Source organism: Numenius arquata, chromosome 14, assembly GCF_964106895.1.
Source record: "Numenius arquata chromosome 14, bNumArq3.hap1.1, whole genome shotgun sequence".
In the NCBI taxonomy this organism is placed as follows: Eukaryota; Metazoa; Chordata; class Aves; order Charadriiformes; family Scolopacidae; genus Numenius; species Numenius arquata.
This window is the reverse complement of record NC_133589.1, coordinates 8,909,713-8,937,614: the sequence shown is the minus strand read 5'-3', so window position 1 is coordinate 8,937,614 and position 27,902 is coordinate 8,909,713. Positions and strand designations below refer to the sequence as shown.

The 27,902-nt window shown below is 39.8% G+C and overlaps 3 protein-coding genes across 4 annotated transcripts in view; 2 read left to right on the top strand and 1 right to left on the bottom strand.

Moving 5' to 3' along the window:
- The window catches only part of PDILT (protein disulfide isomerase like, testis expressed), a 28,129-nt gene extending 27,325 nt beyond the window's left edge, over window positions 1–804 (bottom strand). Inside the window, exon 1 of the mRNA XM_074158778.1 lies at window positions 606–804. Within this exon, the coding sequence (XP_074014879.1) occupies window positions 606–804 (199 nt within the window). The remainder of the gene's footprint in view (window positions 1–605) is intronic.
- A 3,894-nt stretch (window positions 805–4,698) lies between these two features.
- Window positions 4,699–15,434, top strand: LOC141471619 (acyl-coenzyme A synthetase ACSM4, mitochondrial-like). Its single transcript, XM_074158225.1, has 13 exons — window positions 4,699–4,899; window positions 5,149–5,359; window positions 6,532–6,739; window positions 7,592–7,735; window positions 8,605–8,761; window positions 9,651–9,730; window positions 10,667–10,790; window positions 11,560–11,640; window positions 11,791–11,892; window positions 13,234–13,361; window positions 13,470–13,569; window positions 14,204–14,323; window positions 14,973–15,434. Exons 1-13 carry the CDS (start codon window positions 4,699–4,701, stop codon window positions 15,057–15,059), a joined length of 1,743 nt encoding a protein of 580 aa, XP_074014326.1. The 3' UTR covers window positions 15,060–15,434.
- Window positions 15,435–18,223: 2,789 nt separating this feature from the next.
- LOC141471626 (acyl-coenzyme A synthetase ACSM4, mitochondrial-like) lies at window positions 18,224–27,052 on the top strand. Of its 2 annotated transcripts, none has more exons than XM_074158233.1 (13): window positions 18,224–18,421; window positions 19,273–19,483; window positions 19,910–20,117; window positions 20,510–20,653; window positions 21,398–21,554; window positions 22,197–22,276; window positions 23,059–23,182; window positions 23,690–23,770; window positions 23,882–23,983; window positions 24,357–24,484; window positions 25,171–25,270; window positions 26,003–26,122; window positions 26,966–27,052. In XM_074158233.1, the coding sequence occupies exons 1-13, from the start codon at window positions 18,224–18,226 to the stop codon at window positions 27,050–27,052; spliced, it is 1,740 nt and encodes a 579-aa protein (XP_074014334.1). The 2 variants fall into 2 exon arrangements, with proteins under 2 accessions (XP_074014334.1, XP_074014333.1); XM_074158232.1 differs by having other exon boundaries at window positions 20,510–20,662.
- Window positions 27,053–27,902: the final 850 nt, after the last annotated feature.

The following is a 27,902-nucleotide window of genomic DNA, read 5'->3' as shown; positions in this document are numbered from 1 at the left end:
TCTAACAGTTAGTTACTCCAAAGGTCCCACAGGGTTCCTCCCCATGAGGAATGAACATGAACCTAATAGAAAAACCACAAACTAGCCTCTACCTTACCAAGTACTGATTTCAGGGAGAGTCTCACAGTCTTATATAATGCAATTAAAGGTGCCAAAACGTTGTAAAAAGCCGTTCCCTGAAGCCCAAATGCTCACAGAGGAGAGATGCCATGCGGCAAAAACCTCATACAAAGCACTGATGAAAATAAAATAGAGAAAAGCCCTCTCTGATTATTTTCTAGTACCCAGAGTTCCACCCATCAGTGCTGTGAAACACATATTTGCAAAATTAGGCAGTGGAAGCAGAGATTGCCAACTCAGCACTGTACGCGTGAGGACCCGTCTTACTATTGCTATCTGTCTTATGTAGCAGACTGGTATTTAACTACACCAAAAAGGAATAAATTACAGTAGTCATGGTCAGAAGTAGATACATGGAGAAAAACAAAACAAGCAAGGACTACTGGAGGACAAAGCAACAGCAAAACAGGCGTACCTGAGTGCCCCACCATCAGTCATGCTCTGCAGAACCATCAGGGTAAAAGACAGCGGAAATTGATACTCACAGAACTCCACCAGCAGGTACTTAGTCTCCTTCAGTGCTCTGTCAAAGTTGCTCTTTTTCAGCAAGAGTACGTTGTTCTCCTTTTTTATTTGGGGGAGTTTGGCTTTCTTTGGCTTTGTTTCATTTGGGCTTATGCTGTCTGCTACTGGGAAGCCTGTGAGAAACAATAATGGCAGAAATAAAATCTGATGTGTCTTCATCTTGCCCTGCCTTTATCCAGTTACTGAGAAAGAAAGAAGCAAAGGAGCACTAAGCAGCAGGGTTTTCTGCCTAAATGGCTCCTGTTGTATCAGCCAAACAAGAGGCTGATAAGGTTGATAACGGAGTCTACCACCAGTGGAGCCAACGGCATCTTTCCATGGGAAGATTAATGTAGTTAATTACTTCCCCATCTTTAGCAGCACTTAGAAAAAAAAGTATCTGTGGGGAAGGTGACTTTACTGTTTCTGTAAATAATCAAAACCCTGGGGAGAGGGTGACAGAGCACAGGAGGGAACACTTGCCCACGGAAGCACCAGTCAATTTATAGTGCACTTCTCTAATTGGACAGCCTGTTCTTGTCACCATTACCCAGCGCAGAGCTCACAGTAAGTGAGGTACCTGGGAAAGTATTTGAGGGCTGCTCCTCTGCTTAATATTTGGTTGTCTGTTGCACTTACAGAGCTACTTACTATGGGTCTGATTCAGAGCATGCAGAAGTCAGGGAAAACCTCTCATTGCTTTGCATATGTAATTTTAACGTCTGTGTTTCTTCAGTGCCTTGTCTGTGAGGCTCCCATCTCTCCTTAAGTGCCAAATTATAGCTCAAGGAAGATAATACTTGTGAGTTAAACCAGAAGATTTTGCCATTGATTTTCAGTGGTAACACAATTTCATAGAATCATAGAATGGTTAGAGTTGGAAGGGACCTTAAAGATCATCGAGTTCCAACCCCCCCTGCCATGGGCAGGGACACCTCCCACTAGACCGGGTTGCTCAAAGCCCCATCCAGCCTGGTCTTGAATACTTCCACTTTCATGCAGATAACATCCATACAGTAAATTGGAGGTACCAAATGTACTATTTCATCCTTAGGATAGCTTTCAGCTGTGTCTGTGAGCTATGAGGTGTTCATAGATAGTCTTTGCAGAACATGTTAAGAAATACCTTGCAAAAAGACTAAGAAGTTGCCATTTACTAAGAAATGGTTATTTCTGTAAACATCTGCCAGTCTGTGATTGTAACAGAAACGTCTTTGACCCTTAAATGGTGCTGAAATTTGTGAACTGTACGCCCAAAGCTGTGGCCTCTCTAGAGGAAACTGGGTGTTTTGGTCGTTGTTTCGTTGGCACAGGCAAGAGCTGACCTGGGGACAGATGGGTCCAGATTAATAGAACCAAACTGATAGTTTGTCTCCAGTAATGACTCTTCCTTCCTCTTGAGGAGCATTAAGTGCTGCTTCACTCCTTCATACCCTTAGACTAAAGGATGAAAAATCTGGCACCAGGAGGGTACTGCTAAAGGGAAGGAATGTTCATAATGGTGATTGTTGTGGTAGCCTCCATTTTCTTGGGGGTGAAGGATCTTGGATGGCAGATTGCTTTAATTTAGGTTGTTTTCGTGCCTGGTGCAAGCGGGGCTGGGTTTCAAGTGAACTCTCTCCTATCAACCTCAAAGGCTTTGGGTTGTAATGCACCTTGAGACGTGTTCTATTAGCACTTGTACAGGGTGCCTAATGAAATCAGAGGGACCTGTGTACTCAGGCTGGTTCCAAGATAAGATCACACGTAAATACAGATGCAGCAATCAGGTACTAAAGAAAAAAAAAAAAAAAGGCAGAAAGATAAGAGTCTCCTGTTTGACTTTGTGGTCTTTTTCTCTTCATAACAGGCTGTTTTCCAAAGATGTCTTTCAAGTAACATCCTAGGAGGGTTAAAAAGCATCTTTTAGAAGAACATGGAAAAACTAACAAAGCCTGTTTGATCTAACCAGGCTGTGTTGTAAGCTCAGAACACAGCCTAAGGCTCCCAGAGCACAGGTAGGATGACAAAACCATTTGCTTAGAGAGCTGATTTTCCCATCTACCACTGAAACAAATAGCAGTCAACTCAGATCCCTCCTGGAAACCTCCTACCAGGGAAAGGCACCACTTTGGAAAGGGCTTCTGATCATTACATCCTGGAAGGAAACTGGAGTAAGACGAGGATCATAGAGTCATAGAATCATCTAGGTTGGAAGGGACCTTTAAGGTCATCAAGTCCAGCCATCTACGTAACACTGCCAAAACCACCACTAAACCATGTCCCTCAGCACCACATCTACCCATCTTTTAAATACCACCAGAGGTGATTCCACCAGTTCCCTGGGCAGTCTGTTCCAATGTTTGATAACCTTTTCTGTGAAGAAATTTATCATAATATCCATCGTAAACCGCCCCTGACACAACTTGAGGCTGTTTCCTTTTGTTCTGTCACTCATTACTTGGGAGAAGATACTGACCCCCACCTTGCAGTCAGTCCTGCCAGGACAGATTTGCAATGAGGAATGGAGTGGGATTTAGCAGAACTGAACAGAAAGTTCAGTTTGGGAGTTGGACTAGATGATCTCTAGAGGTCCCTTCCAACTCTGACAATTCCATGATTCTGTGAAAAGTGAAACTGATGGAGTACAATGTTTTCTCTTAGGCATACAGCACATTAAGTCACATTTCTGCACGTTTCTTCATTGGTGCTAACTAGTTCAGGCTCTTTCACTTTACAGTTTGAGAGCTTTACAGTTTGAGAGCTACAGAAGATCTGCTTTCTGCAGAAGAAACAAGCCAGTCAGCAGGAAATGTTGGATGCAGGATAGATACAATTCTTGGGCCTTCTGCTTTATTAACACTCACACCCTGGAAATTGTTGTGTGGTTGAGAGCCCTTGACATATGCCTCACGTGTGAACACCTTCTGTTTGCATTTCTCTGTTTGCTTCAGAAGTACGGTGATTTTAGAGTGATGTCAGTTACTGTTATTTATTGGCATTGAACACTTTAAGCTATCACTACATGTACACTTGCAATACATAATGCAAAGGTGGAAGTCACTGCATAGTGTCACTGAGATAGGTATGTACTGTTGGCCAGTAAACAAGGAGAAGGTCATGGTACAGAAAGATTTAAAAGCAAAGCTGGCTCCATTGAATTGAGGGAAAAATTCCCTTAGATTTAATGTGGTGGGTAGATTCTTAAGGACTTGATTACACTCAAAACAAGTTTACTAGAAGATTCTGCATCTATGAGTAAAGATCCAGTTTTCTTGACTTTCAAGGCTGGGCTTTAAATAACTGCAGTATCATCCATTCTGTCTCTTCCAACTCTGAGAATTCCGTGATTCCACATCTAGCTACCAAAGACTAGGAGAAACTGGTAGTGCTGGAATTTTTTTTTGAAAGTTTGATTTACAACACACATCTTTTTCAAAGTTGCACACTTCAGCTGAAGTACAAATGGAAGGCTTTGACATTTCACCTTTACTTGCCTAGTGTTTATTCCATGCCCCCAGTGAAAATAGAACTCACAAAGAAATAAATCAGAGATTCATCAGTTGTATTGGTGCGTAAGTTCAGTGTGAATCGCCATCTAGTGTGTGTTTAAGATACAGCATTATTACAGAGACTACTTTAAATCAAGGGGATAAAAAAAGCATCCTCAAAACACTTTCTAACTAGTGACATTTTATTTCTGTAAGCAGGCAAAGTAAAATACAAAATTTACAAGAATCAAGAGAGATATATTTAGAAAAGGACTGGCAAGTGAAAGTTTAGAGGGGCGATGTGACATTCCTTCATTGGTTGACAAAGTAGAGGACAAAGATTATAATGAAAAAACAGTGCACAATTTCGTTGCCAGGAAGGGAGGAACACTTTAGGAATCACATAAAATAATGGGGGAAAACGGAAGGCACACAAACAGCCTATTTATTCAAGATGGTTTGCATTAATTTTTCGAACACCACAAACTGGACAGCATTCGATACCTGGCTGTTTATTAAATGTATTTTCTTTCATTTCAGATGACTGATTCCTGTAGGTGTGCATCTGATTTTTTCCTCACTGTCTGATAAACCATCATTTATCATGAGGCCATTTATTAAATCATGGATTCCTCAGTGTTTGCGGATTCTCAGGTCGCCTTGCAGATTATTCCATGGAAGCAGCAGGCTTTTTACATCTCAGATTATTTCATATTATGACTCTATAAACCAGTGTAAAAAGGAACTACCAGAATATTTCAACTTTGCAAGTGATGTCTTAGATGAATGGTCGCAACTAGAAAAGGTAGTATTTTTCTTCTACTTCATAGATGTTGGAACAGATCTCATGATACAAATCAATTTTCCTGATGGATACTGGATAATATTAGCTGCAAAGCAGAGTGCACTATTTTATTTTCTTTGTCAGAAATATAGGTATCACTTTAAAAAACTAGTTGGCAGGGGTGATTTACTTAGTCTGGAGTTATTTTGGATTGAAATTAAACCTTTTAAGGATTGTCTTCTTATTTTAATACCTTTTGTTGCGTTCTAGAATGGAAGACGACCAGCAAATCCAGCTTTTTGGTGGGTAAATGACGAGGGAGAGGAGGTGAAGTGGAGCTTTGAAGAGTTGGGATTTCTGTCTAGGAAAGCAGCTAATATACTTTCTGAGGCATGTGGTTTACAGAGAGGAGACAGAGTTATAGCAGTTCTGCCTCGTATTCCTGAATGGTGGCTACTGAATGTAGCCTGTATGCGAACAGGTGAGTAACTTTACGGATCTCTTGGATGCAGAAAGAAAATAAATAGAAGATATGAAAAATATGCAAAATTAATTTGAAGAAAATGTAAGGAGGAATATGCTACTACACCCTGTATGCTTCAGCTTTTGCATAGAAGAAGAATTGGTAGCACCCACCCAGGAACCAAACTGACATTGCACTAGGTGCTGAACAGACATGGTCCAGTTAATCAGCATCCTCAGTTGAAGCCAGTGACGGTTGAATGGTTACGATCTCAGGCCAAATTTGACCAGATACATTATCAGTGTGGAGAGTTTTAATGCAATAAATTATATGACTAGACTAGTTAATAATTCAATACAATATTTTTTTGCTCTGCTGTTCCAGAATGCAAATTCTTAGGAAGAGTTTGACCCATTGCGTTTTTAGACTGCCCATTGTGGAAAAAACCAGCATCAACAGGGACATGATCAAGTATTTTTGTCCCACTTTTAAGCTCTGTGATTCTTGCAGGTTGTAAATTGGGCTAAGACTCAGGGAATCCCATTCTATTGTATCTAAGATTTTCTGGACTATGACATAGGAATATCATTCAGTATCTCAGTGCCTCAGTTTCCCAATTGTAAAATTTGTTAGACACATCTGAAAGTGCAAGACTGAAATCAGTCTGTAGATCAAGTCTGTTGAAATCCTTGGGAAAGGAGGTGTAGAAATGCACTACATTGATTCCGCCCGCCCACCCCAAAAAATGTGATTTCAATATTAATTCCTTCTTGAAATGAATGTCTTTATTCCAGATATCAATATAATCTAAATGTTGGCCTTATTCATATACTTAAGAGGTTGATAATCACAACACTTCTTTCCTGAGTTACAAATCATGAAGGAAGTGCTCAAAAACACTTTAAATCTAGATCTTACTCATGATCTGGATACCTTTAATATGGATGACACAAAACTCAACATCAGTGCTGCAGGGTTTGGAGGTCTTTCAGAGCCAGATGATCCCAGGTCATTCCCAGGCCACAAATTTCACCCAAGCTCTGCCTTCAAACATGAGTTATACCTGACTCCTGTTTCTCAAAGAATAAGTTTTTTGCAAACAGCTCAGCTTTTCTACGGCTGGGTCGTGTCCTGTGAACATAATAAAGAGAAATGGTCAATTTTCTAAATTGCTTGTTGCTTTTTTCCAGGAATTGTCTTTATTCCAGGAACATCCCAATTAACAGCCAAAGACATCTTATACCGACTCCAGGCTTCAAAGGCCAAGTGCATCGTTACCAACGATACACTGGCACCTGCAGTGGAATCTGTCATGCCTGACTGCCAGTTTCTGAAAAGCAAACTAATTGTAGCCAAAGGGAGCAGAGATGGGTGGCTGAACCTCAGAGATCTCTTTGCGTGAGTATCCAGCTGTTTTACCAGCACCCCTGTGAGCTGAAGGAAGCTATATTAGTCAGGTGGCATTGCTGAGTTTTGGGATTAATTTCCAAAATACAAATGAGTTACATTTTTGTATCCCTCTGCCAATTTGCTGTAATCACTGCATTAAATACAAATGCCTCCCAACACACTTTTTGGAAGCTGAGTAGAGGTTTTTCAGCTTCTCCTTGCTCAGCAGCCTGGCAGCTTTTAAAAGCTCTCTGCTTCCACTGTGGTCACAAGACACACAGAACACTAATTTTGCAGTTGTTTTGTGCTTGTCTTGCGCCTAATGCCTCTTGAATTCAATGAGAAGATACCTATTGCCAGCTCTCAGTGCTCACCTAACATGGCGTCAATTATTTCTTCCCTTGACTATCTTGATAGCCCCGACAATCTGAATTGTTCATCAGTCTATTGAACATAAATGGTATAATACATGTCTAAGACTACCTTACCTGGCATAATAGCCTGAATATGGCCCCCATTGACTTCAGATTGGGAGACAGTATGTGTTGAGGCAGAAGTTGGCTTTGCATCTACCTGCTGTTCTGTAACAAGCATCTTGAGTGCCCTTGCCAAATAGTTGTAGACAAAGTCACTGAAATATGCTGTAGGTGCTCACATCTTAAAAGTTAGGGCATACAGAGCACACTTGTGGCTAGCAAAATGTTCTCTCTAACTCTTACCTGTGATGTCTGATGCAACTATTTATTTAGTGAGATCATATAGTTTTGGGCCATTTTCCTGTTTATCACCTAAACCTTAAAAAATACTGCTTCCTTTGTGAAAAACTGCACGTAGTAACCGTCATATACTCTTTATTTGAAGGGTGACATCTGCGGACCATAAATGTGTCAAGACAAAGAGTCAAGACCCAATGCTGATTTATTTTACTAGTGGAAGTACAGGCTCTCCAAAAATGGTGGTGCAGTCCCACAGCAGTTATGGCATTGGATTTGCAACCAGTGGCAGGTATACTTTGCAGTTGCTCCCAGTTTCCTGATTAAGTGATATGATCACAATTAAATTCAAAATGTGACTGTAAAAGCTCCAGTAAATGTAGGCATTTCATGAGTATAGGATCTTGCTTCTTCCTCGCCTTTCCCCTCTCACAGTGAAACCTTCATTATTAAAAGCTTCTTGAAGACTCAGTTGAGATCATCAAACACAGTGTTCTGTCACTCAGAGGGCTGACTGCAGGGTAGCAGTAAGCGTAGCCTCCTTATAGCAAAATCAGGTAAAGTTGAGTGCTTTAGTATTATGTAAACCTTCCTTGAGAGCCAAAGCAACCTTCAGCCACTATACCTTAAAAGTTACTGTTCATTTTGAATCTGTGCCTTTGTACTGATTTGCTTTCATTGAACATCTTTTATTCCTGCTTCCCAAGGAGTGAGAAATTTTATGAAAATCGAAGGATACATTTCCCAAGGCATTCTGAGTTGGAAGTTGATGTAGAGTACATAAAAGTAATTTGGCTAGTTTCCTAGGGAAATAAGATGTGATTTAGCTGATGTCTCTAATCCAGAGGGTGGGGAAAGCCTAGTCCAAATGATCTGTTTGGTTTTTGATCTAGATTCAGATACTGCAAGTCAAGCCAAGGATGTTTTGCGCTGTTCAGGAGACAAGCAAACACTAGAAATGTTAAACAGGAGAGAATGAAAGGAAAATAAGAGAATATTTAAGATACTCTTGAAATCTTACAAACTTCTAAAGAGCTGCACTTGCTGATACCACATCTTCTAATGGAAGCCTCCTGCCCTTTCCTTTAATTATGCTTTGACCTTGGCCTCGAGTCTCTCACATTCTGTGAAGCATTTTTTTCATCTCTGCTTTATCATCAGGCACTGGATGAACCTGACTCCTTCAGATATAATGTGGAATACCTCTGATACTGGCTGGGTAAAAGCAGTTTGGAGCAGTGTTTTTGCACCATGGATCTGTGGATCATGTGTCTTCGTACACAATATGCCACAGTTTAAACCAGCAGTTATTGCAGAGGTAAGTTTTATATTTTATACTGGAGTTTTATTTCCATTTTGCATAAATAAAGCAAGCAAGCTGGGCTCCAGTGCATGTGCACCCACTGCTATGTAGCAGTAAGCATAGTACTTCCCACATCCCAAGCAATCATCCCTCCCTTTGGTGCCCAGTAAGCCAGAGGAACAAGTGTTTTCTGTCCTGGCTAGGCCATGTGACATGGCTACAGGGTAGAGGAGATGTGGTGAAAGATGCAGGATAAAAAGAACTCGGAATCACTGCTATCTTGTCCCATACTTAGCCTAAAGCTCACTTCAGGTATGGACATCCAGCTACTTTGGCCTCAAGGTCAGCATGAGCCAGTAATCAGGGTATGGCATAGACCCGAATCAGGGTCCTGTTATCTTGAATTTTCAGTGAGTTGCCAGAATGCCTATTCCTCCTCTCTGCCATTTTGCAAAACCAGTCAGTTGGCTTATTCTCCTCAACATTGGCCTCTTGTGTGGAGAGGACACCCAGACTTTCCCAAGAATAAAATTGGAAAAGCTTTGGTCTAGTTTACTGCTGTCACTTAGTCTTGAGCCCGGGACACAGTCACTTTGGGAAGCAGATAACAATCTTTATTGAAACTACTACTTTTAGTGGTCATTTATTTACATGAGTGATTTTTGTTGGACAGGAAGGACTGTTATTTTCCACAGCAGTGGGGCTGACTGGTACAGCCACTCCACAGCCAGGATTCATAGGCACTAATCCATAGTCATTCTCTGTGTTGAATCTATGTTGCATTTTTATGATTATCATTTTGCAGACATTTGAGCACAGAAGTTGTGTTAATCACCTGCACATTTACAAGGTCAGACCCACCATTGCATTTCTTTTTCAACAAAATAACTTTCTATTTTTCTAGACTCTCTCAAGATATCCCATCACTGCCTTTTGCACTGCTCCTACTGCCTACCGCATGCTGGTCCAGCATGATCTGAGCAGGTACTGCACATCTGTCTGTTGCAGGGGTAGCAGAGGAAGGCTAGGATAAAATGCTGTGACAGCTCTGGCTGTTCAGTTCCTTATGCCACCTATATTTTTTCATTTAAAGGAGATCTAATTGGCAAAATTTGCTCTCAGAAAAGAAAGCTATGTTCTGAAATATGAGAATAACTAGTCACACCTTAGGCCTTTCAGGCTTCAGGCATGGGTCTTTGAAAAGACAGCACAGAGGAAACAAGTGAGCATTTTTTTAAGTTGCCACTTCCTCTGAACTTACGGTTCACAGTTAAATTTAAGTCAATGTTTCAAGCAGCACTGCAACTGGAGTTGTTCCCATATACTTGAGAATGAAGTGAGCAGTTAGAGGACTTTCAAGTGCTGAGTTATTTGGCAGCTGTTCCCACCAGTTTGTTACACTGTAAAATACTCATCTTATGAAAAGTAATCAGTGTGATTTGTAAGGAATTTTCACACCTTCAGTAAGGTGCTTATTATTCTCACCTAGGTCTTTCATCCTGACAAAAACCAACCCTGGTTTAGCAGAGAGCTCAGGCACCGTGTTCCTCTTCACTCTTCCTTTTGCTGTAGAAAATTCTCAGTGTCTTATTTAATCTTGGATGTCGACACATAACTCAGTTTTCTGTGAACATCTGATGTGCTTGTTCAGATTTCCAAGAAAACACCTTAGCTTAGTCTTTCTCCAGAAAAAATACTTACTTCCAGTGACACAGAGATAAACCACATTATCCTCAGTGGTAACAGGAGCATCTAGGAGTCCAGTCCAGGACTGTGTAACAGGATAATTCTTGTCATTTCTTGAAGTAGCTTGTGAAGTTTTAGGCATACTTTGAAAGTTGAGGGAGGCTGCTCAGTTAAGACCATTCACTGCTCTTTTCAGAAGTTAAGAAAATTATTTCATTTGCTATTCTTCTCAAGCTACAAGTTCATGAGCCTGAAACACTGTTTATCTGGAGGGGAACCACTCAATCCTGAAGTGATGGCGAAATGGAAAACACAGACAGGGCTGGATATCTATGAAGGTTATGGCCAGACTGAAACGGTACTTTTGCATTAATTCTTGCAGTATGCCCTTTCAAAGGTAACAATACCAGAGGCACAATGTGCTTTATAAATCAATGGAAGGGGTAAGAATCATTTAAATGAACTTTTTTAAAAAGAGGCTACATATAATTATGATTATATAGTTTCAAAATCAACTAGCTACACATTTTAATGTCTATAGGAAATAATATGACTGTAGAGTTCAGCCCCCTGCAAAAACCACGTCAGAGATTACCTCAGATCAAATAACTTGTATTGATCCCTTGTATCTATCCCTTCATCGTCTTTACTTAAAAGGCAAAACTGAAAAAAAAAAAATTGCTCTGGGTATCAATTTGGCTTGTCCGAGGTTTTAATGAAAAATATTAAATCAGTTCACATCCCAGACTTCTCTTTAAGTGAACGTTAACAAAGCTAGTAAGAGTCAGATTTCAGGCATTCTCTCCTCTTGCCTTTGATATGGTCCCAAATTAATTGTCCCATTATTGAAATAAGATCTGTAATAATTTCACGTCTGCTGTCTTGCAAATTCAAGTGTTTGCAGAAGAACCCACTGGCTCAGACTGAGCACAAGCAACCTCATTCCACAGGACTGACCTAAAATTCCTCCCAGCCCCTCTCTGATGTGCTGGAGAACCACAGTGCTTTAGTCCTGATTCAGTCCTTCTCCAGACAAAGTCATGAAGAGGCATCTTGCCCAATGCAAGTGAATAACAAAGTCTACAAGATGTTGCACAAACTAAAAAAAAAAAAAATCTATTATGCAGGTAGCAATATGTGCCACTATGAAAGGAATGAAAATTAAACCTGGCTCTTTGGGAAAAGCTGTTCCCCCTTATGATGTGCAGGTATGTTGATATGTTACACCTGAGCTCAGCTGCAGTTGTGGGTACATGAGTAACGGACTACTGCCCGTGTCCCGCTCTGTCCTTCACTGTGCTGTAACACGGGTATTTCACTGAGTTAATCAAAGCAATGGTGATACGTCCTTTCTGCAGATCATAGATGACCATGGGGCTATTCTGCCTGTAGGAGAAGAAGGCAACATTGCTATTCGAATTCGACCTACACGACCATTCTGTCTGTTCTCCGAATATGTGGTAAGTTTCAGTTGGCCTGTCTGTGCGTGCTGAGAAGCTTAATATCAGCCTGACGGGTAGGGTGTAACTTGTTCCAGACCTGTACCTGGCAGTTAGCATGGGCTTTATGTACAGTACATCATCCCTTCCATTCAGATCCCATTCTTAGTGATGGATTAATGAAGGAAGCCCATAAAGGCTGCTGTAGTATGCCATGAGCTCAGGGAGGCTTTCCAAAGAGCACTTTCCAAAGTATTCCCTCATACCACTGTCAGAGGTACCCAAAAATTGATCTTTTAAACCTTTAGAAATTACACATTGCAGCATGCATTTATTGCTGGTGTCAGAGAAACCCTCTGTACAGTTGCCTGTCGCATAGACCATATGCACAAGATCAACAGCACAAAAACAAGCTACAGGACAAAACCCTCAAGCGTAGACAGTCATACAGCTTTTTTATATTATGTAGTGACATACATAATATGACATTACTATTCAAATTCGAGTGTTCTTCCTGCTTAAAACAGAACAGGCTTAAAAAAAATCCGTCAGAAGAAGGGCCATTTTGGTTCAGGCCAAAGGTCCATCTAAGCTAGTATTCCATCTGTGGTGCTGCTGAGTTGTAGTACATACTTAAGAAAATACTAGAATCAGGCAAATATAAAGATAAATTATCCACTGCATTTGAACCATCATGTTGAAAAAGCTTTGGGGAACTTATCTGGTGTTTAATCCTTTTCTAAATCCCCATAATATTTGGATATTTGTGGCATCCCCAAACAACAACTGTCACAAAGTAATTGCTCACTATGTGATTAAAAGAGTTCTTTTGGTTCAGTACTATTACTTCAATTTTTCATTGTGTTTTCTGTTGTCAAGGTGTTTTTCCTGTGCGATCTAGACCCGATAGATCAATGTAGATAATGAAGTTTTTCGTGTAGGTCACCTCATTTGTGTTTTGGTCTTGAAGATTAGAGGTCAAAAGTTTCCACTGACAGGAGGTTATTGTGGTGCCCCCCTGCATTATAAATCGTTTCTCTGAAGAGAGTGGGTTATACATTTTGGTAATCTGCTGTGATGGATGAGCATTTTGATAGAGCACACCCTTTCTTCCCTAGAACACGAAACCATATCATACACAAATGCTCTTTTCCACATCTCACATATTTCCACCACAAAACTGCTAATTTATGCAGTTCTGTTTTGTTTTTTTTTAATTGAAGGCATAAAATAGTATAGAACATATCCATTTTGAGACCAACTTAAAAAATTGTCTTGATCATTTTTAGCACTACTGCAAATAAATGCATTACATTTCACTAACAATTGGATACATTTTTTGAAATGTTTGATTATCGTCAGGATAATCCAGAGAAAACTGCTGCCTCTGTGTGTGGAAATTTTTATGTCACTGGAGACAGAGGGATTATGGATGAAGAAGGATATGTCTCGTTTGTTGGAAGAGCTGATGATATAATTAATTCTTCTGGGTAAGTCAGTTGCTTTTAGCATTGCTCATTTGCCTGTTAAAATTCAGTCAGGAAAAAACAATTGAGTGGCTGGCTTGCTCTGGCTGTCATAGCTGCATTTTGTCCTAGGTATCGTATTGGCCCATTTGAAGTCGAAAGTGCATTAATACAACACCCTGCAGTCTCGGAGTCAGCAGTTGTCAGCAGTCCTGATCCAGTTCGAGGGGAGGTAAAAAGGAAAAAAAAAAAACATATAGAAAGAAATGCACTTTATTCTAAGCATCAAGTTCCCTATATGTGCTAGGCTTCCTTCGAATTAAGTGTTGCAGATTTTTGAAATTAAAATGGGTTAAAAAAATTTAAAGCCATACCTTGGCAGATCTTGGAATTTCAGAATTATTTCTCTGTTTGTAGGGTTTGAAGTGGACAAGAAGTCTGGCTCTTCAGACTTATTGTGGCATCCTTTTCTCTAAGAAATAGTATTCAGACTATTTTTCTTCTTGTTACTAAGCACATGGTGGCAATGATATCCAGAATGTTTAATTTTCTTTTTATATTTTTCAACTTTGCAACATTTGTTTGAGCTTTGGGGTGAGATTTTCAACTGTCCCTTTTTCTGTTCTACAACTTTTTGGAAGTTTAGTAGTGTATAAAGTTAAGAAGGAAAAAAAAAGTGGAAAAATACAAGAAATCCTATGCTGCAGAATATGTCCTTCATAACATGGTGTTTTGTGATAAACAGCCAATGAAAAGGGAAATTAAAGGAAAAACATTTCTGAATTTTGATACTCAGTTTTGGCAACAAATATATCCCTTTATTCCCAAGTCTGGAAGTTAATGGACCCTTAACTTTTGTGGCACAGGTGGTCAAAGCCTTCGTTGTTTTAGCTCCTGCTTTTGTATCACATGATCCAGAAAAATTAGCTCATGAGCTTCAGCAACATGTCAAGAAGGTGACTGCACCTTACAAGTATCCAAGGAAGGTAAGGACAGTACAAAAAGACAGGTCTTCTAATTGTATCAAAAATGGAATGGGTTTTGTCCTGCTTCAGGTTCTTTTTCAACTGCATTCTGACAAACACTCCAACCAGAGTTAAATAAAACAAAATAAAAATAAATTACAGAGTCTGTTGTAGCTGTAGCCTTGGGTTCACTGTATGTGCTAGAAAGGACCCAAAGGGAGGAGATGGTGATATAGCTTATATTTATCAGGGTCCAGTCTTCCTTTCATGAAATACCAGGGTTTTCACAGGAACACAAATGGGTGAAGCATTCACCTCTTACCAATTCCTCCCTTGAGCTCTGTTCAGACTCTCAGTCAAAGCAAAGGGAAAATTTCTGCTGGCATCGGGGGAGTTGGAATCCATCCCTTAGAACTGGGAAAGACACCAGTAACTCCCTGTCTTGACAGCTGAAGCCCTCCAGCTTCAGAATTGTGGTACTTGTCCCTGCAAGTACTGGCTGTGCAGTTCACTAAGATGGGTAGTAAGGAATTTCACTGTCCTAGCCCCAAGCTGTGCAGCTTCCCATCTTTTTATTTTTACCCCAGGCATAATAGAAGTGTGTCTTTCCTTGCACCTGGGAGATTAATCAGAATGTATTTGGCTAAAAGTGAGCATTTTTGCCTTTCAGGTGGAGTTTGTTCAGGATCTGCCAAAGACAGCTACTGGGAAAATCCAGAGAAAGGTTCTAAGGAGCAAAGAGTGGGGAAAAGTATAACATGATCTGGAAACTGAGAAGAGAAAATTTCCATCATCCATACCAGCCATAGCACATCACGCTTGGCATGTGGTCATGACCCAGAGCCCTAGGAGAACATATGGAAATACAAGCTACGGAGAAAAAAAGGGAGATAACACTTACATTGAGGCTTGAGGATGTGTGGTATTAGAAGCACTTTTACCATTGGCATACAAATTTTGAGAAGGGAGAAGGTGCAAGTAATTAAGAATGAGGAATGGAAGAGAGGAGGCATAGATCCAGGAGCTTACAAAGGTTTAATTTTACTGGAATTAGTGTAAACAGCTTCCTTTAAGAAAAAAAAAGAAAAAGTGTAACTACAACATTTTGATATTTGCAAATAAATGAGAAATTAATAAAAATAACCTTTGTCCTGTAGTGGGTATCAGCAATGAAGTGATATTCTCTCTTCAAAAACTATCACTGTTTCTAAGTGGAAGAAGACAGACAAATTCTTTAACTTCTTCTCTTCAGCTTGATGAATTTGTGATCTACTTAAATGGTTAAAGTGAGGGAAAAGAGAAGATACAAAGTGCTTTAGGTTAAGGTGCAAATTATGCACAATTAACAATGCTGTAAATGATTTCAAGAAAAAGGTTGCTCCACTGAAAGAATTGTGCTGCATGGTCTGTTTTGTGCTATGTTCTGTTCTCATTACTTCAAAAGAAGCAAATGATAAAGTAGAAAGGGTTTCACTCCAAATCCTTTCTGACGGAGTGTCCAGGTTCCACGTATCCAGATAAAGACTAATCCTTACAGTGCCTCGTTTGGGAAACGCATGTCCTGAAAGCCGAATGAACTGAATGAAGAGGATCAGCCCCAGCCAGTTCTCAATCTGTACTGTCCACAGCAAACAGGTCAGGAAAAGGTTTGTCTGAATTCCTAGTGTTGCTGATCATTGAGAAGAAGCAGACGGTACTAAATCAGGAAAAATAATTTCTGGTTCTTGCAGCAGTACAGAGGACTTTGCCATTACTGGGTCTTTTCCTCAATTTTCTTACTTTGTTTTTACCTCTAAGTTTACAGGTGAAAAAGTGCTAAAAATTGATGAAGGCTCTCACAACCGAACTTTGCAGATTTTTTGTAGACCACTAGGGAATCCTGGATTTAAAATGTTTTTCAGCTTACCAGTTTTGAATACCATTTCCAATCTTGAATACTGTTCCTGAATGTTCTTTCTCTCCTCTTTTCTTTACAGGCTATTGTGTAGAATTTGTCATTGCAATGCTCTGAATTCTGGAGATTATAGCTAAATCATAGAATTAGAGCAGACTAAGAAATAAGAAATATCTTACTATGTTATTAAAAAGAGTAATCAAAATTATTAGGTTTTTCTGTTAAATGAATGAAAGTGAATCCATAGGTTTTAGCATTAACAGTGGAGGTCACAACCTCAAAGATGACATATTTAGGGAATATTTAAAAGACCATTTTTCACCACTAAAACCTTTTTAGATTCTTTTTTTCCACCAGGTCCTGTTAATAAAGTTTTGATTTAAAATGTAAGTACCATGTAAATAAGTTTCTGCGCTGTAATTCTGATTCTGAAGTGGGTGGCACTTAGAGGCATAATAACACTTAATTTTATATCAATGTCCTATGATTCTTTCTCAGGAGCAAATGATATCCTGTAGGATTATTTGCAGCTGGTCAGTATTTTTCTACCATAGTCTGCATATAGCATGGAGAACTACGTGAATTACTGTTGGTTTTGACAAAGTATCTGGTATCTGTTCTGGCAGGAATATCTGCATCCAGATTTTTTATGCTGTCAGATATCACTGAACAGATTTAAGTTATCCAAGTTCTAGGTATTTGAGTTCATTCACCTGATAGATTAAATATTACTGTAAAAGTTCCTGCTAAGGAATAAGGAAATAATTCCACTGTTAAACACGTCACTTTTTCTTGGGGAATAAAATATGACCAAAGCTGAGATCCATGCATTAGAGATGTAAGGATAAGTGGTTACAGTTGAAGACATGGGACAAGAGGTAAATGAATAGAAAATGAACTTAAAAACCGAGGACAAAGGGCAAGACTTTGCAGCTTCACTCAGGCCACAGAAATTCCACATGGAAAAAGAATTTAATCAAGAGTTTACCTATAATTTTGTTCCTAGTTTGTGGATGGATTAATCCTTTGTAAGAACAGAAAAGAAAATTAACCTGTATTTCAACAGTCACTCATCTAACCTTGTATTGAGTTTAGTAACCTGTGTTTAGTGGTTGAAGAAGGAAAATCAATAGATGATAGGCCTCCAGGACTCCACTGGCTCCTGCTCTGACTGCGCACTCTTCCTGACACGAACCAGGTTTTGGGTTTTTTTCCATGTTTGATAATCTTCAGGTGCGCTTATGAGAAGCCTCTAAATAGCATTAAAATTTTCAGTTGAGCACAGTTCTGAAGCAGTCTTCTGGACTGCTGAAAATAATAACAACAACAACAACAGTAATATAAAAACAGAGAAATTAAAAATGAGTAGCAATGGAAAGGAAGAAAGTAATTGGACTTGAGAGCTTTTAGGGTCATTATGATGAGTACAGATGGAAGAGGACATTTACAGCAAGCAAATGTAGAAATATCTAAATAAAATTTGAGGACCTACATAAGGGATTACAGATGTGAAGGTTATTGAGATACATGTGGCGAATGGTTATATCAGTCAGAATGGATATATTCACTCCATGTGAAGGAAAAGGAATAGAGAATCAGCTACTGGATGCTTTGGTGTAGGAACCAGTAACCTTCTTATAATGCAAACAAAAGTATTTGATGTTGTGTTTGACTAAGGAGAGCTGTGAGCAATTAGCAGCCCCAAAGAACACATCAAGAATCTATTAGGACCAGCTGAGCTACAGACAAGATGTCAGATCAGTGCAGTGCATTAAGTCCTTTAAAAGCTGATGGTAAAAAAATCTAAGCAAGCAGAATGGGGAACTTCACATTTAATTGAACTGTTACAAACATCAGTTTGGCTTTGACTAGCCTAAGGGTCTTCAATTAATAAATCATCAATTCATAACTGAATTGTCTTTGGATAAGCTCAAGATTATTTTCTTTTTGTTGTTGCAGGAATCATAGCAACAATTCTGCAAATTTTCTTATATAGTCTACAGCATCTACATACATCATCTTCTGCCATGAAGTTGTTTAAATTACAGACTCTAAAATCCTTGTGGACTCTGAAGCCTCCTAATAGGACTTTCCGTGGACACCCCAGGCTCTTTGCCTCTGATGTATATTCACAGTATGAGTCAGTCAGACGAGGCGAACAGCAAATACCAAAGTACTTCAACTTTGCAAGTGATGTACTGGACAAATGGTCTGAGATTGAAAAGGTAGATGATCTTTCGTTGTGCAGATGAGATACTTTATTTGAAATTTCATTTGAAATAAGTTGGGTTTTTTCTTTATAAAAAAAAAGACAGTTCCCAAAAGCAATTTGCAGTAGGAGTCTATACTAAATCTCATTCTTTCTTGCTGTGTTTTAAAAGCATTTCTTGCCCTTGGGCCTCCCTATGTAGGTAGAAAAAGCAACGGTATATCTGTTTTACTTTGATTTAATCTCAGAATGGCTGTGCTTATTCCTTCTGCATACTATAATATTAGATATTCACATCATAAAAATACAGGTAACACAACAATAACATTGCATGCTGGGGAAAATTCTCCTACAAATGTTTAACTGCCTTGCTCCAGAGTGGATTCTGCATTTGTCCAGATGCCCTGCAGTTAGGGACCACTTAAATCTCCTTTTCCTGAGCAATCAGACTAGAAAGAGTCCTCAGATACTGTGTTGTCGTGTTTTAATTTGTCCTCTGCCTGTGCTGCTTCTGTTTAATAGTATTCCATCCAGAATATGAGGAGATATTGTGAAGTATTTCATGTTATCTGTTATTTTATAGGAGCATTAATGCTCAGTGTAAGTCTTAAACTGGAATAGGACCCAGACTAGGACTTGAGTCTGTAGACAATTGGTATGGTAAACATTTCAGGTTCAGAAAAGGAGAATTTATTGGGAATATCTGAGCTTTGATCCATAGCAAATCTCAATCCATTAAGGACAAGGGAAAAATAATAGCTTATGTGAATACTCAGTTCTTCCATAATTTGCAGATATTTGTCCATGATAATTTCATGGGATCTTTCAGACGGAAGTGTTTTGGTTTTGAATCTCTGTGTTTTGTAGGCTGGAAAGAGACCATCAAACCCTGCCTTTTGGTGGGTAAGTGGAAAAGGAGAAGAAGTGAAGTGGAGCTTTGAGGAGCTGGGGTTCCTGTCTCGGAAAGTGGCCAATGTGCTGACTAAAGTATGTGGACTGCAGAAGGGGGACAGAATTGTTGTGATTCTGCCACGAATCCCAGAATGGTGGCTGGTGAATGTGGCTTGCATGCGAGCAGGTCAGTGAGCATATCTGAGGCTGGTAAAACTGGTTAATGCAAATAAATCAAGAAAATCAAGAATTTATATGGTTTATAAAGGAAAAATAATGTAATCATCTAGTGGGTGGCCTAGCTACTAATTACACAGGTGGTCCTGAAGGATTTGCACTTGGTGCTGTAGGATTGGTGGCCTGTGCAGCAGCCATGGAGATGACAGAAGGCAGAGAAGAGCCATGGAAGTCACCAGACAGGTCCACATTTCATTCTTTACAGAGAGCACAAGCACCTGTATTACTCTACTTGTTTGGCTTGGGAATGCCAGGGCAAATTTATCTCAGAGGTTTTGGGATCTCAGTCAGTTTGGGAATAGTTAATAGTTTAGGTACTTAGAAAACAATCAGATGTAAAAAGTGCCATCCCAAACTAACTTTTTTGCTCTTCCAGGAATTGTCTTAATTCCAGGAATATCCCAGTTATCAGCCAAAGACATATTATATCGACTCCAGGCGTCAAAGGCCACGGGCATCGTTACCGATGACACACTGGCTCCTACTGTGGACTCAGTGGCATCTGAGTGTCAGTTTCTGAAAACCAAGCTAATCGTGTCCAAAGATGATAGGGAGGGATGGCTGAACTTCACTGACCTGTACAAGTGAGTATGAGTTAGTGACGCTGCAGTCATGATGCAGACAGCAGACCTGTTCTCCACAAGTGCTCATTTACAAGTATTTGTCAACTACAAATACTCATCAAATGCCACCATTAAGGCATCAGTCATGACTGCTTGATTGCTGATCATATCAGAGTTGTTTACTAACAGTGGTCCTGTTCTGGGCAGTTCCTATTGTGTTCCTCTTAAGGGGAATTCCCTCTTTGAGGAGGCGTAACTCCACATTATTTTAGTCTAATTTGTGAAAAGCTTCTGTGAAGCTTACTTGGGGTAGGATTTCTGCACTATGCAATATTTCATTACATTCTGAAGCCTGTGTAAAGTAACTATTGAAGTCACTCTATTGAATGAGAATTGCATTCTCTGTTTTAAAGAAACCAATCTGATGACCATTCCTGCGTCAAAACAAGAATTCAAGACTCAATGAGTATCTTCTTTACCAGTGGAACCACAGGTTCTCCAAAGATGACTGAACATTCCCAGGGTAGTCTTGGTTTCAGACCCCTTTTAAGTGAAAGGTATGAAAGGTTGGTTGAACATGGGATAATTGAAGCTGCATAGAAAATTTTTCGACAGCTGCATAGCTGTCGAAAAATTACTGAATAAGAAATACCAATATATGGCCTTAATCCTTCTCCCTCTGAAACTGGACTAGAAACTCCAGCAGCTTTCTATGGGATTCGGATAACCCCTGGTGTTTCCATTTTCCCATTAATATCTCATACCCTTTCTTTAGAGTGGTTCAAAGGACAGCCATTGCTGGGAATACTTTAGCTCAAAGAACCCAGAGATACCATGCTGTTTGGGCTGCAAAAAGCTTTGTGACATGTGCGGAGGCAGTTTATGTTGGTTGCACAGATAACCCTGGTTCTCAGCACCCTTAGAACTGAAATACCTGGTGTCCAGCACAGCATTCACGAATGCTGCTACTGCAGCCCTATCTTCCTACCTAGTGGAAAGTCACCGCATTGAAATTCAGGCTCCTCTTTCCCTTCCTCTGTCCTATGTTATGACTGACATCATACATGTATGATATACATATGTGTGTGTGTATATATATTTATGCAAACATATCGTTAAGTGCCCTTTTGTCCTAGAGCTAGCTCATAAAATAAACTTATTCAGAGTGCCCAGTGCCCATGTATCTTGTCAGGAATCTTGGGCTTGTTGGGTTTTTTGTTTTCTTTGTTTGTGGTTTGGTTGGCTTTTTTCAAGCAAAAAAATTTCACTATTTTTTTGTTCATTTTTTTCTGCTCTATCAGGTACTGGTTGGATTTGACTCCCTCAGACGTGATATGGAGCACAGCTGACACCGGATGGATACTGGCTACACTGGCATCTGTTTTTGACCCCTGGGTTTTTGGATCATGCATCTTTATACATAAGCTGCCACAGATTAAATCAGCAGCCATCCTAAATGTAAGGAAAAACTCAGAGATGTGTTAATCTGCAGAAAGGGCACCAAAAAAATTTCTTAACAGCATCCGTAGATTTCATGAGGGCTGTGTCCGTAGTTGTGTTTGAGATGCTGTATGTGTTGCGTAAAGCCCTTATTAACCTTTTTTAATGTACACAGAAGGGGCCAAACCTGTGGTTCATTCATACATTTTGCTCATAGCTGGTTAGAACATGAATGAAAATCATCCAAAAGCGGCACTAATTGCTTGCCTTTCGTTCTAGCGACTGTGGAAGTAACATCAGCTGGTATTAATGCAGACTGAAACTGAAGCATTTCTCTGCCTACACTGGCCAAGATGAAAGTTAAAACCTCCCTATAATGTAGACAGAGACAAGCTTATTCTGGCCATTCTCCAAGCTGTGCGGCCTGGCTGTCATGTAGCCAGCCAGGGCTTAGCATGGGATTTTGTCCAATCAAATAGTCTATGAATCTATGCATACTACACCAACTGTACGAGGGTTTTTTACCCAACAGAGAGCATATGGTGCTTTTACGTAGAAAGGAGAGCTATATTTGCCTGCTATATCACCTGTTTACTGTACATACATAAAGTATTTTCTTGTCTGAGTTTCACATGTCCATCTTATTGTTTAACTCACTAGACTCTCTGCAGATTCCCTATTGACGCGCTGGTTGGTGCTCCAACATTGTTCCGCATGCTGGTACAAAATGATATCTCCAAGTACGTCAAGAAATTATTTACTAATGCTGAATTTACCCTATCTAAACTTTAGTGATCTCCCCCAGATCTAGCTGCTTGACCCAAAATAGGGTAGTAATTTTGTTTAAAATATCCTTCATGAAAAGACCATCATACAAAATTTGTGAGTTCCACTGAGTTTTATGAGCAAACATAGAGAAACTTGATGTTTTCCCTTAGAAATGTGAGACTTTCACTACTGAACTTGTGAGCAAATCCCTGAGGGTATGAAACTGAGTACCTGTTAAATTCTTTATTATAATTTTCAATTACCACATTAATTGTCCGTGCTTTGGAGGACTGTCATCCTAGAAAATCAGTGTCAACATAACTGTGAGAGTGTGACTTCTTGTGGCAGTTGTACATTATCCCCTGCCCCAGTTCTCACTGCCTGCCACCCTTCCTTCCTCCCCTCCTGCGCTTTCTCACTTGGGCTGTTGCAGGGGTCAGCAGTCGGGGCCCTGGCTCAGCAAATTGCTCTGTGGTTATAGACATGTCCTTAAATCCCAGCTGACTTCAGCAAAAATTTTACTTTATTTTTCATCTGTGTTTGACTATTAGTATTTGTATGTATAATGTTGAGCACAGACTGATACTCTTGCTGTATCAGGAGCCGAAGGATCAGGAATCCTCTGACTTCCCTACTTCATGGGACTAACTCTCTCAGTAAACAGTTCTCCAGTATTATTTGTTTATAGTTGCATTGTCCTCCTCTTGCCCAATAGATTTAAGTACTGACTCTTGTTTTTTAACTCCCTGTGAAGCTACAAATTCATGAACCTGAAGCACTGCATGAGTGGAGGGGAGCCACTCAACCCAGAAGTCATGGAGCAGTGGAAAAGCAAGACTGGGCTGGACATCCATGAAGTATACGGCCAGACTGAAACGGTACATCTGTAGGGTCAATAGTCTATTAAATCTTTGTAATTCCTTTTTGCTTTACAGTGTTCTAAACACAGCCTGTTTCTTTCTCCACATTTCTGTGAATGTTTCGGTAATCTCCTCCCTTGATAACCTCTGAAAGAACACCCTTTCATGGTTCTCCTCACAGAACCTGCCAGAAACATGGATTGCTGGGAGGAGATGTGCTCTAAGATTTCCATAAATATCCTTAAGGAAATTCCAAGTGACAGTGACAGACAAGAGGGCAGAGTTTGAATCTAAGGAAGAAGACTGGTTAGGGTTAGCAGAGGGCATGAATTCTTCACAGAAAATGGAAGAGGATTCTTTCAGAGAGTTTCTTGATTTTGCTTATCTGTGCCATAGAGCACTGACATATAGGACCATATGAATCTTAGTTCCTCACTTTGGAATTATTCTAGAAAATACATTTAATGGATTGAATGTGAATGTAGCGGCTCTATCTATTGCAAAACTTTATTTTGATTTTTACAGGGAATAATCTGCTCTGTTTTTAAAGGAATGAAGATTAAACCTGGATCAATGGGGAAGGCAGCTCCCCTTTTTGATGTTCAGGTTTGTTGGCTGCTCTTTAGATTCTTTCGTAGGGATTTTTTATTTGGTTGGTTTTGGTTGGTTTTTTTTTTTTTCCCATTGGACTAAAATACGTGTTGTTTTTCATTCTAGATCGTGGACAAAAATGCTAATGTTCTGCCTCCAGGGCAACAGGGGGAAATTGCTGTCAGAAGCAAACCTATAAGACCACTTGGTTTATTCTCTGAATATGTAGTAAGGACTTCATTTTATTCCTCACCACCACCAATCTCCCCAAAACTCTCAAATTGCATAGGGGTTCTAAAGGCTGAATATTTTTCACCAGTTTATTATTTATTACTAGAGTAATTTGTTTGTTTGGATTGATGGATGTTAGAAAAGGGAAGAGAAGAATTTGCTCAAGATTGAGTTAAAATTTTTTTTAAAGACTCAAAATGGTTTTGTTTCATAAACCGATTTTATTATATTTTATAGCAATGTCAGTACAATTCTTGGAACATCCTTGACTGAAAAATTAAGTTCCAGTGCATTTAACATGTGCATTATAGCATAGTGTATAGCTAATGCATACTCAAAATCTAAACTACTGTTTGTAAACCACTTTGAGGATAACCCTAAAAAAACAGCAGAAAGTGAACGTGGGGATTTTTATGTCACTGGAGACAGAGGGATTATGGATGAAGATGGATATTTTTGGTTTATTGGAAGAGACGATGACATCATCATTTCTTCAGGGTCAGTTTGCATGCTTCCTTTCTAAATCTGCCACTGTATAATCTTAAATGTTGTGTTCCTGGTGAGCTTCTGACATCATAGTGCTGTGATGAATGTATTGACCTCTTGACTTAGGAATACTTGCTCTTATTATTAGCTTTTCATAGACCTGCGGTATCATCTTGGTGATGTCAGTGGCATCTCTCTATCCATTTCCCCAGCAACATCTCATCTGTTTCAACAGAGATTGGGGACTTCCACTGGCAGAGGAGGGATTTTAATCTAGTTTGTTTTTTGACTAAAATTGAAGGACATCTCTATTGGACTCGAAGAGCATTGAGGCATTTTATTTTTAATGTGTTGAAACAATTTGATATTGTATGATGTGATACCATAATGTGGCATCAACTGGTACTGCAGACCCCAGCTATCAGGGTGGGATGGAGCTCCAGCTTATGAGCCACAAGGAAAGGGGAGAGAGATGGAGAGGTATCCACAGCCCCAGCAGTCCTCTACCACATGACCACCATGAAATGCTCCTACCTTTTAACACAGCCAACTTTCCCATTCTGCCTAAAGTTTCTATAGTTGGTTGTTGGTTTGTTTTGTGTTTGTTTTTCTTTTCTTCAATATGACAGTTAAAAATCATTTTGTACTGGTTTTCCAGCTCATAAAACCGAATCCTACATTTTTCTTTCCTTACCTAGATATCGCATTGGGCCATTTGAAGTAGAGAGTGCCCTGATAGAGCACCCAGCAGTAGCAGAAACAGCTGTTGTCAGCAGCCCAGATCCCCTCAGAGGAGAGGTAATGATGCTGAACAGTGGTGGGGGAAGCAATATGTTTGTTTAAATATATAACTATATAAAGCAGTTCCTACTTTAGTGAATAATGCACAGCTTTTAGGCAGTCGCATCATCATGGATAATCCTACTTAAGGTGACAAGCAAAATCACTTCCTGTTTACATGCCTTTGCTCTTCTTAGTTTCTTTTCATCCCAAGAAGGTCTTCTCTGGTGAGAACATTACAGTGATGTTTACTTTTCCCTTCTTGTTAAGCACTTGTCCATACACTGAAATTGTCTTTTCCGGCTGTCTTTGTGTAGCCAAAGTTCTATTGTAACTGTCCTAGCATTAGATTTGGGCTACATGTATGGAGAAAGCACAATCCTGTGCTGCGCTGATATGGGCCTACTGTCCTCAATGTGAATTTCAGAGAGAAACAAAATGTCCTTCAGCTTCAGGGAGAACTCTGCAGAAACACCTCTTATTAATCCTCCTTCTTGAACCCTGCTGAGAGGATACAGAAAATGCTCTTGCTTTGTAACGATGGCAGGAAAACTGTGCTTTCAGCTTTTCCTTCCACATATACACGTGTAGAAGCTGGGCACAACTGTTTCTTATATTGCACCGGTTTCTCTATTCCTCCCTTTTGCATGTCATGGTTCTGAGCAGTACTGCTCACTGGTAACCTGTGGTGGTTGGTGAATGGATGGTGTCAGATCACTTCTGCTGGCCTGACCTTACCTTACCTTACAGGTTGTGAAAGCATTTGTGGTCCTGTCCCCCACTTTTTCATCCACTGACTTGGAGAGCTTAACCTGTGACTTGCAGGAACATGTCAAGAAAACTACTGCTCCATATAAATACCCTAGAAAGGTAAATGCTTCTGAGGAGAAACTTTAAACCAGGGCACCCTTCCATAAATCTCAGGAGAATTACTGTTTGAATTTTCATGATTCACCTAAAAGAGACGGTGGTAACGATTTCAGCTAGAGCACTGGCTCCAGAAAATCTTTCCTAATGTTAGTTTACATTGTTTTTCATGTATTTGGGTAAAACACTTGTTTAAATCTCTCAAAATTTCTAGGTTTGTTATGATATCTTAGTTAGATCTGTGTGTTCTAAGTCAGGCTCACAGTTGTAATTTTCTATTTTATATTTAATCTTCAACCAAGCACTCTCTTTGTGACCTTAGGGTAGTACCTGACTGAATCTGAATAAGTTTTTATCTGCTGGTCCTCACAGTTAATAAATAAGAGGAAAGTCCAGGAGGATACACTTGGTGTTTCTGAGTGATCCCAGCACTACAGGAAAAGAGCTACTAGCAGTGCTTTAGTCCACCTGTGCAGAACTCATAGGAACTAAGGACCATTAAAGACTTTGCACCAATAACATCCTTTTGCTGTTCTTTTTGTCATTCATCTCTGACCTCTGATACCATTAAGGTATTCATCCTTCTGTTACAGTACTCAATGTTACACTGCTCAGTTTGATTAGCTGGGAGGCAGCCACACAGAAGTTTGGCGATCTAGGCAGCCAAAGAAATTGTTTCACAAGTGGCACAGTATGCTGCCTTGATTTGGCTTGGACTTGATCCTCTAGGCAAGTGGTTCTTACTGATGGTGATCCTCTTAGTTTTCCACATATGCTGACGACCAGTCTTGGAAAACCAACTCTGTAGAGTATACTACATTGTTTTCTGTCTTTTTTTGTATTTAGGTGGAATTTGTCCAAGAGCTGCCAAAGACAGTCACTGGGAAGATCAAGAGGAACGAATTAAGAAACAAAGAGTGGGGACGGATGTAGCTTTACTTGGAATTTAACAGAGCTTCTTTCATTCCATTAACGCTATATAAATCTCTTAGATTAGAAGGAGGGCAGTTATATCAATTTTTGTTAAATGCCTGAGCTTTAAAAATTATAGAGAACACCAAGAGGTGAAGTTTGCACCAGCTTGAAAAGCTTCTAATGTTCCTGAAGCACTGTTGGGAAAGGGAACAAACCATATAACTCCACTCTAGTCCTGAATGTCCACGAGTTCACCAGAATTTGGCTGGTAACCCACCTCTTTTAGATAGCGTCCAAGATCAGTGAAGAGATATTGTTGATATCAATTGTCTAGCTCCAAGCTGCAGAAAAGGCAGGCATGGATTTGAGTGGTTCAAGTGCCCTCTTCTTAAATACAGCATGTTTAAACTAAAGCAGTCCTCCTGGCATTTACTGAAGATGGAAAGACGCCTCTTTATTGATCCCACCATATGACCTTCATAAACCTTTCTTGTTTAATATATGCATTGATGACAAGCAGCGTCAGCTTCTCCCATGCTTTTTTCATTAATACTCTCTCATCCAGTAGTTTCGTTGCTCGTCCTCTGTTCTGATCTTTGCACGCAATAGAAAAAACTCCTGTACGACTTCTGGCAGTCTTTAAAATGAAGTTTGCTGCTGGGAAGGTGACCCAATTTGTAGAACAGACCATGGTTCTTTGCCACAGTATGTGCTTGCTACAGAACCAGTCTATTTCTGCAGCCACTTACAGGTGAATCCAGTGAAAAAACTCCCTTGATCTGGTTTGGATGATCACATCTCTGTTTAACATTTAGCTCTTAGCTTTATGGAGAAGCATGTAGTGTAGTGTACACACCCTTACTTCTTA